This window comes from Haplochromis burtoni, unplaced genomic scaffold, assembly GCF_018398535.1.
Source record: "Haplochromis burtoni strain Fernald_Lab_line unplaced genomic scaffold, NCSU_Asbu1 Contig_380, whole genome shotgun sequence".
In the NCBI taxonomy this organism is placed as follows: Eukaryota; Metazoa; Chordata; class Actinopteri; order Cichliformes; family Cichlidae; genus Haplochromis; species Haplochromis burtoni.
In genome coordinates, this window is record NW_024582741.1 from 552,359 (window position 1) to 562,982 (window position 10,624).

Sequence of the window (10,624 nt, forward strand, 5' to 3'; positions counted from 1 at the left end):
GTAGCAATCCTAAAGGAGTTGTCAGAAGAAGAAAATCTGTTGGGTTTCTTAAGTGCTATTAGCTGAGCTACAATAAGACAGGCCCCAAATCATCTAATCAGATTTTTACTACTTTAAATAATTGAAGTTATAACATCCTGTGGGTGATTATCTATGAACAATTTGAAATGTGATAAGTGAACTGATAAATTATGCATTTAGGTTCTACTTAATGATAACATATATGGACTTCGCCATTCAGTTAAACACACATAGAGAGTTAAGTTTGATAAATGAATGAATGATAATGAAATATTGAACAATCAGTAGTTAGGAACTGAACTTAGCTTAATTAAAAATTAATATTTCAAATGATTGTGTTACTTCTTATATTTTTTTTCTTCAGAAATTATAAGGGGATTTGAAAACCTATTACAATGACAAGTTATCTGAAAAAAAAACAGTATTTTATGCACAATTGTTACTTTTTTCTTTCTTTTTCAAGTAGTTTTTCGTTTATGGGACACACACTGAGAAATGACATGAAAGACGAGCTGAACGAGCAGAAGCAAAATTGTAGACGCAATTGCGCCTGGCATGCAGAAGAGGGCGGTAACGGGCAGTAAGGTCATCTTGACGCTGCTGAAAAAAAGCAACGAAGAAGAAACACTCCGGTCGGGAGGAAGGAGTGTGTGTAGTGGAGAAGCTGGTGACAGTCAGCGGACCTTTAGTGTGCGTGTCTCCTTTGGTTCACACAGGCTTCACCTCAGCGCTCTGTGGCACAGTTACAGTTATTTTTCTGTAACGGCCAAATGAGCGAGATAACGTTAACGTCAGAGAACCGCAGCTGATACTCTAGCAATCAGAAATGGCAGCCGATGAAATAGACTACAACATCGTGTTTCCAGATGCAGGGACGTCGGGTGAGCAACATTTCATTGTACTGTATGCTCATGCCTCTGTTAGCTTAGCCTACACGCTAGCTGTGAATTACAAAGCCGCGTTAAAAATGTGTTTTTTCCCCCCCAAATTAGCTCCAACTGTTTGGACAGTTGGAGCTAATTTAGCCTAGCTTTCTGTAACTGTTTGCCTCATTTATTTTCTTTATTTCTTTGTTTTGTGTGTGTTTTAATCGTGTGCCTTGTTTTCAGAGAGACACTGGCAGGGGACAAAGGAGCCAGTTGTGATACTGTTGGGCTGGGCTGGATGCAAAGACAAGCACCTCTCGAAATACAGCTCCATCTATAATGAACAGGTTCAAACTATATGACACGAGCAAATCACCTGCTCTCATCCCTTCATGAGGATTGTGCCATTATAAATGTTGCACAGGACTGGCCAGTTCTTTATACATCCACTTCTCTCATTCATGCTCATTGTCTTTGTTTTCCATGCTTGCAGGGCTGCGTCACCATCCGCTACACGGCTCCTTTGAAGACTGTCTTCATCTCCGAGTCGTTTGGATACAAGGAGCTGAGAAACACGGCTCTCAAACTGCTGGAGATCCTCTATGACTACGAGGTGGAGAACAGTCCTATTTTCTTTCACACGTTCAGCAATGGTGGCTTCATGCTTTACCGCTACATTGTAGAACTGCTACACAGTGACAAACAGTTCAGTTCGCTGTCTGTTGTTGGGGCTATCGTGGACAGTGCTCCAGGTAGCGGGAACGTCCGTGGGGCCCTGCGTGCACTGACGGCCACCTTGGGTCCAAAAATAAGTCCTGTTTTAAGGTACATCCTCCTAGTTCTCTTTGCTGTGACTGTTTTCCTTCTGAGAATCGTGCTGTACCCGTTGACCAAGTACATTCACAAGAACCACTACGATGCCGTGCAGGACAGGCCGCCCGCCTGGCCTCATTTCTTCCTGTACTCCAGGGATGACCAGGTGATTAGGCACAAAGATATTGAGGGCTTTTTGGAGACTTTGAAGCAGAAAGGTGTCCCTGTGGACAGTTTTGATTTTGTCTCCAGCCCCCATGTTGGCCATTTCCGGTATTTTCCTGAAGAGTATACTCTTAAGTGCCATGACTTCCTGGTTGCCTGCATGAAGGAGTTGGAAGGGACCGAAACAAAAAAGAGACAACACATTCAAAGTCATTGAAATTTCTGCAAAGCTGTCGTATGCAGATGACAAAGGGAAGAAAACCAGACTGCTGAGTCAGTCAGTGTGACACTAGGGTGTGAAATCCTGCCAGTTTATCAAACACTAACTCACGTGCTGATGTGGTATGTGACTGCTTTATATACTTCATGAACCTGATGATGAATACAATCCAATCAGTAGCTATACACTGGAGAATTTGAACTCTATCCTTTAGGATAATTTAAATATATTTAATATTGATGTGAAATGTGATTTATTGTAGATTAGCGGTAGTGGTAAGCAGTTTTGAAAATGAAAAATCTGGTTGATCTGTATCTCCTATTTATTAAATTTAATATATACGTGGTTATATTCTAATGGTTTTATATCGAATGAGAATGCAAGGGTGCTTCAAGGAAGGCAGATTTTAAACGTGATTGAATGTTTTCTTCATTAATGGAACTTTGAAAATTGTTGCCACGTAGAGTAAATTCCTTTTATTTTCCTGTGCAAGAAAAAAAAGTAAATACCCAGCCCTAATATGTGAGTTTTAACATGAATTTAATTGAAGGACAAAGCTGATTAACAATGAATGTATATGTCCTCTGCAACTAATGTGTTCTTTTTAACTGACGTGCCTTCAATAAACCTGAATGCTCAGAACATGTTGTAAATTTCTTTTGGTAAGATGCCTCGTTTATTTTTGCCAAATAATAGGTCTCATGACATAACGATGTTGTGTTACATGTTACAAACCATTATGAAGCCTGATTCCTCTTGAGCAACATGGTGGCCATAGTGCAGCATGTTCCATTGAACAAAAGCCGGCAATGAAACATCTACAGTGGGGAAAATTATTTGATCCCCCTGCAGACTATTTTACTTTGCTCACGAAGAAATGAAAAGTCTCTTCACTTGTTTTTGTTTCATTTTAACAGTGAGAGACAAAACATCCACCAAAAGTCCAGAAAGACACATTACATAAAAGCTATTTCTCCCAATGATGCAAAGCAATGTATCGTAATTGTCGGGCTATAAGCCGCTACTTTTTGCACAAGCTTTGAACCCTGCGGCTTTTAGTCAGGTGCGGCTTTTCTATGGATTGTCCGTGATTTTTGTCATATCGTAAGACGATTTGTTTTGTGTGTTCCGCTGTTGTACGGCACTACGTTGCCTGGCGGAAGGATCGGGGTTCAAGAGTGGTATGTTAGTCACATGTCCGTCCGCCAGGCAACGTAGTGCCGTACGAAGTAGCGCGAAAAACAAACTTCAAAGTAGCGGTACGCGTTCAGCGGGAGTCGTGGATGATGAGCGGCGATAAACTTGCAAGTTATGCCCAAAAAAGCAAGTTATGCCCAACTCCACCGGTGGATTCTGACAGCGTGGAAAAGTGTGAAAACATCCACGATCACCAACGGATTTTGAAGGGCTGGACTGCTGCATGATGGAGAGGAGGACACCGCCACGGCCCTTCTGAGGGTGTTCGACTCTGACACTGACAATGAGGATTTCTTTGGTTTTGAAAGTGACAACGAAGGAGAGAAGAAGAGTGGATGACGAAGCCATCCTGAGCCTGTTTGTATCCGACACTGGAGAAGAGGACTTTGGTGGTTTTAGTGCGCAGGAAGAAGAGAAAGATGGTGAATGACTGACTTTTCTTCTTGTTAAAGCTGTGTCACTGCACCTGAGCCTAAAAGGTAGTCCGAATCTATTTTTCTGGTGTGCTGTAGGCTACTGTTATGTTATGTACTACATGTGCAAATATATTCCCATAACTTGTTTTTCAAAATATTAATAAAAGTGATGTCTCCAAACAGCCATCTCTTTCCTGACAATTCCCTTTGTGCATATTCTCTTACATAAGTCAACATTGAAACACCTGCGGCTTTTGGTCAGGTGCGGCTAATGTATGTACAAAACAGGATTTTCCCCTGATTTTAGCTTGTGCGGCTAATATTTAGGTGCGCTTTGTAGTCCGGGAAATACGGTAGTAAGTATTTGATCCCCTACAACCAAGCCAGAATTCTTGCTACCCCAAATTGGTTGTGTCCATATGATGCGCACGTTAAAATCAATCAATTACACGAACTCTTAGTCTCACCTCTCTGTGTCTAAAGCACACCTGTCCACAGAATCCATTTTTAGGACTAAAGATGTCAAAGGATGTTGGAGATAAAGTTGTAGACCCTAACAAGGCCAGAATGGGCTCGAGATCATCAGCAAGAAGGTGAGAATTGCTTGTGCAATTGGAAGAAATATAAAATGACCATCAGTTAACCTCATCCTGGAGCTCCATGCAAGATCTTTTCTCACGGAGTGAGATGATGATGGAAAAAGTGGTGGATCAGCCACAATCCCCAAGATCATCATTAGGTAATTAGCCCCGATTCTTTTGACCCCATGATAGAACAGAGAAAACCCAACTCATAGTGGTCAAAACATTTTATATTTCTTTTTATTCAATCATCTTCCGGAAGAGAGAGACCCCTGCACAGCCCAAACTCCAGTTGCAGGATCTCTAACATTTGAAGCTCCACATGTGTCTTATGGTGTTATTTCGGTACTTCACACGTCACACACAGTTTCATTACAAACGAACTCCTTCTACTCAGTTCCTCTTTTCTGTGTCTGATTTATTAGTATGCCTGTGCACTAAAACTTCCTGTGCAGCTTGCAATAACTTCCCCTTTCTAAGGTCTGTTGCCAGGGCAACCTGTCTAGACTTAGTCTCACTCTGTTCCTCATATTCTACAAAAAACATGCAGTTTCTGGTCAGCCTGTGACTTAGTCAAGTCTGGGCCTCTCATAAAACACTCTAATGAGCAGATAAGCCTTAAGAAATATCTGTTTAATTCTTAACAGTCCTCCTTTTTCATTTTTCTCTTGAGAAATGAACTAATTCCTTATTTATCCCATTAAGTTTACTTACATGTTAAAAGCCTAGGGTATAACATAAGTGATTATGCTAAACAAAATGAAACCTTTCAATTGCCCAACCCTATCTGTCCCCTCAACGGGTTGCATGTGTTCAATGTTTCCTTATTATTTTGTCATAATTACTTCTATCCACAATTAATAAATCAAACAAATAAATCAGGGTGTGAGACAGCACCTTGCATTTACGCCGGGCTGTGAGCTGTCCTAAACCTACTTCCGACACCCCCTTTTCAACTAGAATCCCAGTTTAAATTTCTTTCAATGCCAGTTTAAAACCACTCCTGACTTCCCACACTGTAAACTCCAAAAGATACAATTAGCTTTTTCTGGTAAAAGGTCCTACTTTACTTTCGTCACTGGTTTGGAAACAGCCTCTATAAAGTTAACCTGTTTCCTCTTTAAAAATTTACCTCGTTTCTTCTTTAAACTTAGGCCTGGTTTCTTCGCCCCCTTTAACGGGTAGCACCTATCCGGCCTGAACACTGTGTTTGGGCAATTTACATAATATAAAAATCCTGCAACAATTCCTAAAGTCCCTCTCATTACTTTTATGCTCCCATTATAACCTGTGTCTAACAAGCTTTTGATCTTCTTTGCAATGTAAACAACTAGGTGTCTTTGTGCTCTGTTCTTCTCCTTTCTCTGGTTGGTTCCATTCGGTCTCGGGCTTCCAGGATTCTCGCCACCCCTGTGGTCGCTGTGGTCCTGAAATCTTCTCCTGTAAAGGAGGTGCTCAGGAACTTTTACTCGTGCACCATAGAGAGCATCCTGATGGGAAACATCTTAACCTGGTTCGGGAACAGCACCATGCAGGACAGACGAGCTCTACAGAGGGTTGTGCGGTCAGCTGAGCGCACCATCCGCTCCGAGCTCCCTGACCTGCACTCAATCTACAGCAGGCGGTGCTGGACCAAGGCCAGGAAGATCGTGAAGGACCTCAGCCATCCCAACAACAGACTGTTCTCTCTGTTGAGGTCAGGAAAGCGATTCCGCTCCCTGAAGACCAACACAGAGAGACTGAGGAGGAGCTTCTTCCCGCAGGCGATACGGTCTCTCAATCACACCACCACACAGTACTGACCCACACATACAGTTCTTACACACACACTGGACATTCTGGACATTGTTTTCACTTCATCACTTAAATCACTTTAAGCATATTTGCACTGCACAAGACATAATGTGGATTGCACAACACTGGATCATATATTCTTCATTTCCAGTTAATACTTGTACAGCTGCTGTTATTGTGTATATATTTATTTATATTTCTTCATACATTCTTATATAGTTCTATACGTATGTGTATTTTGTTGTACAGTTATTTTATTTTCAACTTTAATTTATATATTTTATCTTATTCTTTCCCAGTTAAATTTACCCTTCATTCTAATTTGTGTTGTACAGTTATTTCATTTTTAACCTTAATTTTTATATTTTATTTTATTCCTTCCTAGTTAAATTTACCCTTTTTAATTTTCATATTTATTTCCTATCTTATTCATAGCCTTTTTTTTTTCTTTAGGTCACGAGCAGTTGTCAAGCATTTCACTGCATATCGTACTGTGTATGACTGTGTATGTGACAAATAAAATTTGAATTTGAATTTTTGCTGTTGAACTCTTCAAGTCCACGTGTTCTGTCTGTCTTCTGTCTTCATCAGGAGATTGACTGTCCTTTAAGCTTCTTCTCAGGATAAGGACAGAATGAGAGGTCAACTGTAAAATGTTAAGCCAAAGGCTGGCCTGTTTCGCATCCCAATTCGTTATATTATCCTTTTGCCGCTGTACTCATGTTTTTAGGTTGAGAAGAGTCCACCTGTATTGACACACTAAACATGTAATTAATATCATTTTATTACTTTTTCTTAAGACATTCAGTCTCTAATTCCTCTGTTTTCATTTGCAACGTCTCTCAAGCTCACAAGCTATATTCAGACTTGCTTCTGTTTGACACACACACACACAGCCACACACACACCACACACACACACACACACACAACACACACACACACACACACCACACTCTTGATCCTCTCTCTCTCTCTCTCTCTCTCTCTCTCTCTCTCTCTTCTATAATAATAATTTGAATTTGAATCGATAATTTGAATCTGGGCAGTGAGCACAGGGCCTACTAGAGGATGTTGGGCCCTAAGGCCCCCCTCATGACTGTTACTAATTGTTTGGTCAGAGACATTAACACCAGTGTCCTGCTGGAGGTCATTTTGTAGCTCTGACAGCGCTCATCCAGTTCCTCTTTGCACAAAGGAGCAGATAATGGTTCTGCTGATGGGTTAACGACGTTCAATGTTGGCCCTCTAGAGCACCAGCCCAAATTGAGGAATATAAATCCAATTTAAATGTACAGAAATTCACCACCAGCCTGAATACTTCTCTGTGGCATGGCCACTTTTTAGGAAAGCATTGAATAAAGAGAAGGCACTGGGCAAGAAAAGTGGCTGAATATAAAACAAAGAGATCCAAAGAATCTGCAAGGCCCCTAACTGGAAACATGAAATGGCTACACACACCACAGCTGCATGGTCAGTGGTCATTTTACACTCTGTGTTTTAGTCCTCTACAGGAAGGTGGTCGGCTTTTTTGTCTGCACCCAGGCCCTCGATGAGTCCTTCCTGTCACCTATAAATCACATCCTCTGATTGAATTATTCATGTAAAATGTTATCCTAATCGCAGTGTTATCAAAACTGATTATTATAGGGGATTTTAATTTGGAGAAACCGTTCTTTGAGTGGTTCAGATGGCTGTCTTATGTCAGTTCCAGATTCCTTCACCTCTTGTACTTGGTGAAGAACAGATAACCTACTTTAATAAACTTTATCAGCAGGGCTTACTGAAGGGAGGACATCAGATGCAATCCAACCATTTCACCTGCACTGCTGTCACGAGGCATCAGGGCCTGTTTGAAGAGCACGGCTCTGAAATGGTCCGGCAGGGATGGTTATTGAATGTCTACGACATGTCAGATTTGACATTTGAAAGAGCAAGTGGCTGGCATTTGTCTCTGCGCCAGGCCAGGCTCTGGCACTTCATGTATCATGAAGAACTGCTTGGAGGAAAGGGAGAAAGAGGAAAGTTTACATATCGGCACAGACAGATGAACATCGCTTACTGGAGTGCACGTTGTGAGACAGGCCGCTCTGATCCGCTGTTAGTCTCTCTCTGATGTCCTGCAATGGCTGTGAAATTTAATTTTCACTTTCTCTTTCTCAAAGTTACATCAACACCAGTCGTAGACTGTATTTCTATGACCTCAGAAACATTGACAAGAAGATTTGAGAAGGTTAGAGCTATTCTGATAGTACCGATTCCAAAAAGAATGCAACCGTGTGCATTAAACTGGCAATCTCGTTGCCTTTAAATTGGTTGTCTTAAAGACAGAGACCTGGTCTACAACCACTCACAGTCAGTCACCACCTTTAAACAACTTTGATGCATCAAGACTGCAATAAGACACAATTAGTCGACTATCAGTTCGCAACTGACCTGGGTTAAGTTGGACATTACTTATAATCTGTTTGTGATAATATAGCATTTAAATATAATAAATCTGCAAAAACTGCAAATTGAATGACATCTACATTGATAAAAATTAACATGAACTATTTACATTCAGCGTTCAGCCAAAATCTTATAGCTGTGAAAAGATAATCCTTCCAAAATAGTGACGTAGTTGCTGCAGGCCAGCAATTTAACTGCAAAATGAAACTGGGGCTCAGCAGCAATGCTTTTATATAAAAGTATAGAAGACAACCAGTCACCAACCAGTTGAGTCCGATATTACAAAGAGACATAGCGCAGATGAGTTGCGCTCAGTGGTGCAGACTGACTCAAACTGATTGCAACCTATTGGCAATCTGCCTGCTTTCAAAAATTAGACAGCATGTATTTGCAAATGAGTCTGTCTGAGAGTGATTGAAGTCAGTTGGAGTCAAACCACAGTTGTTTGGAAACAGGTGGCCTCTCACCAGGAAATTGAAAGTGCTTGCTTGAGGTTGAGGGTCTTGCATGCTTAACCTCTACTCTGATGACAAGTTGCAAGGAGGATGCTGTCTTATTATTACTCTTTTTTTTAAACTTTTTTTTTTTTTAGCCATTTAGCAACAATATACTATAAGATTAGTTTGAGATACTTTCTTGAGAACGTCAGGATAATATGGACCATTTTTTTCTGATATGTAATTGTGAGGATATGACTTGACACGTTAAAAAACGTCCCAGTTTTTTAATGGTAAAGAATCCACAATTGAACCCACAAACCCACTCATAACTTTTTGAGCCATCTGTGACATAACCTTCTTACTGGATGGCATAAAAATATAAGAAAAAATAATTTTCATGACATGCTTATACTCCCTTGGTTTAAGAAAAAAAACCATGTTGCCTTTATTTCCAACTCTTCTGTGCTATCATAGCAGTCTAAACCTTCCTAACATGAATAACTACAGCTGATGTCAGCCACCACATTGGCAGTTAAGAATCTTCATACCAATTTTAAAATGACATTTACCAACATAAACCACCACTGCTTGGTATTAGTAGAACAATTTAATAAAAGGAAACATGGCATATACTGATTAGCTGAGGTTAAGATTAGCATTTGTTTTAGTATAAAAATAAAAACTAACAAAAAAAAAATGTCAACAGTATGTAAATGATGCATTAATGACAATTGGAAACTCCCAATATCCATAAGGCAAACCTGCAGGCCTTTTGTTCCATGGAGTGACACAAATATTCCTGAAGAGGGCAGCATTGTCTCACAATTTCCATGCTGCAGCTTCTCAGTAAAGCCTGAATTTTGCACTAAGCCAACTAGAGTACAGTGGATATATTATTCTTGGTTCCTGAGGGGAACATTATCTTCAGAAGCTACTTCAGTTCATGTTGGGACTGCTTTGAGTTGAATAAAAGTGGATATTGTTGGTGCTGGAATGACCTCTGCAGGTGAACGGCAACATCAGATCCCTGAAACACTACTACCCCCTTTCTTTTCTAAATTTTTTCAGAGATTACAATTGACTCTCAAGAGAAATCGCTTGTGGTAAGGGTGGAAGATAAAAGCAAGAAAAGAGAATAGCTAGAGGGTGAGTGGAAAACGTCATGCTACCCTTTCAGAAACGCACTGAAAGACGAAATTACCCCAAGGAAGTTAATGAAGTCTCACAAGTTGATGAGGGGAAAATTGCAGTGAAGAGGGGTCAGCGCTTTCTCTTTAGCCTTTCCTTCTTCCGAGGAAAATGGCTGCGGTCAAGATCCATACTTTTAGAGGACGTCGAGCACTCCAACGCAGAAATGAAGTGAGAGATGAGGGGGAGAGCACCAAGATTAATGGTATTAAGTGGTAGCACTTGGCAATGCGGTAACATATCGTCTGTGTTCTCTATTCTGGGCTGATAGTTTCATAGACCTTGGCTTTACACGTTGACTTTTAGCTGTGATTTACAGGATTCAAATAATCCTAGCGGCTTTTCATCATTGGAAAAAAACCTGCGAGCATCTCCGGTATGGAGTCACATTAGTGCCGGTTTTATCAGAAAATGCAATCGAATGCTTCCCTTCTGCACTTTGGATTGCTGGTTATCATGCAAAGCCAAACATT

At 40.6% G+C, this 10,624-nt stretch overlaps 1 protein-coding gene across 1 annotated transcript; it reads left to right on the forward strand.

The window, feature by feature from the left end:
• The first annotated feature begins 573 nt into the window (after positions 1–573).
• Positions 574–2,727, forward strand: tmem53 (transmembrane protein 53). The gene is made up of 3 exons (XM_005943763.2): positions 574–902; positions 1,131–1,234; positions 1,381–2,727. Exons 1-3 carry the CDS (start codon positions 848–850, stop codon positions 2,080–2,082), a joined length of 861 nt encoding a protein of 286 aa, XP_005943825.1. The 5' UTR covers positions 574–847; the 3' UTR covers positions 2,083–2,727.
• Positions 2,728–10,624: the final 7,897 nt, after the last annotated feature.